Source organism: Chrysochloris asiatica, unplaced genomic scaffold (assembly GCF_000296735.1).
Source record: "Chrysochloris asiatica unplaced genomic scaffold, ChrAsi1.0 scaffold00213, whole genome shotgun sequence".
NCBI classification, from domain to species: domain Eukaryota; kingdom Metazoa; phylum Chordata; class Mammalia; order Afrosoricida; family Chrysochloridae; genus Chrysochloris; species Chrysochloris asiatica.
In genome coordinates this window covers 418,242-419,775 of record NW_006408731.1, presented here as the reverse complement: position 1 = coordinate 419,775, position 1,534 = coordinate 418,242, and the positions used below count along the sequence as shown (strand labels likewise).

The window sequence follows — 1,534 nt, the reverse complement described above, 5'->3', positions numbered from 1 at the left end:
ATGATCATGACAAATATAACCACAATGAGTGGATTCCTCCTCATGGGGTTTTCTGACATTCGGGAGCTACAGATTTTACATGCTTTGCTGTTCTTGGCAGTGTACCTATTAACCGTAGCAGGTAACCTCATCATTATCATCATCACCACAGCAGACCAGCATCTCCAAGCCCCAATGTATTATTTCTTAAAACATCTTTCCCTCCTGGACCTTTCCTTCATTTCTGTCACAGTTCCCCAGTCCATTAACAATTCTCTGATGGATAATAGCTATATTTCTCATGACCAATGCATACTTCAGGTTTTCTTTTTCACATCTTTGGCTGGTGCTGAGATGGCCATTCTCACAGTGATGTCATATGACCGCTATGCAGCCATCTGCTTCCCACTACACTATGAGGTCATCATGGATCCTAGTAAGTGCCAGTGGGCTGTGATAGCTGTATGGCTAAGTGGAAGCATCTCTGGAATCTCATACACAACAGCCACATTCTCCATCACATTCTGTAAGGCCAAAATAATTCACCAGTTCTTCTGTGACATCCCCCAGTTGCTAAAGCTCTCCTGCTCCAATGATTACCTTGCAGTGATTGGAGTAGCAGCTTTCATGTGTGCGGTGTCATTCATGTGCTTCACATCCATTATCCTCTCCTATATCCACATCTTCTCCACAGTTCTAAGAATACCCTCTGCTGAGGGCAGATCCAAGGCCTTCTCTACCTGCCTGCCCCACCTCTTTGTTGTCTCATTTTATATCTCCACAGGCGCTTTTGCATTTCTAAAACCAACTTCAGATTCTCCAACGGCTTTTGACCTTATGAACTCTATCTTTTATACAGTCATTCCCCCAACACTCAACCCTATTATCTACAGTCTGAGGAATGAGACCATGAAGGAAGCTTTCAGAAAGTTACTGTTGGGTGGAAAATTCACCAGGAAAAAAGCATTTTTGTCCTCTTGTTGATAGCTCTTTCATATTATATATAAACAAAATGATAAATAATATTGAGCTCATTCAATAGTGGTATTGATGAAAAGCAATAAAAAAAGGTCCCCTGTAATTAAATCATCCAATATAACCATTGTCATTAGGAACGCTCTTCATATAATTCTTACCTTTTTAATAATTGAAACCATTTGTTCATTCTTTCCAATTAAGATACAACAACTAATTATAAAATGTTAATGTATGCTCACTACTTTCCTCTTCCTTCAGTACATATAGGTGCAAACATATACAGAGGCTTATGAGGAAACAGACACAATTTTTATTTCTTATTCTAAATAGGCAATGTTACAACAGAAAAGGAATTTAAACATGATAAGTTACCATTAACCTTACCATAGAAACAAGCTTTTTACTTCAATCATTTAATTCACATGTTCATTTTAATTCTTATTTTTCAACATAAAAGTTTTATATAGTGACATAATCTATATACCATTACTATAATGTACAACTATGCAATTCCACTTTTAAATTTTGGTATATGCATGGCCTTCAATGGAATTCATGTCATAATATGTTTAATCAT

The 1,534-nt window shown here is 37.1% G+C and overlaps 1 protein-coding gene across 1 annotated transcript; it reads left to right on the top strand.

Annotated features, from left to right (window-relative positions):
• On the top strand, window positions 1–963 carry LOC102841540 (olfactory receptor 14J1-like). The gene has a single exon (XM_006872845.1). The coding sequence runs from the start codon at window positions 1–3 to the stop codon at window positions 961–963; it is 963 nt and encodes a 320-aa protein (XP_006872907.1).
• The last annotated feature ends 571 nt before the right edge of the window (window positions 964–1,534 follow it).

Bases quoted from the DNA above. Each gene is read 5' to 3' on its own strand.
- LOC102841540 (XM_006872845.1), top strand. From the start codon at position 1: ATGATCATGACAAATATAACCACAATGAGTGGATTCCTCCTCATGGGG.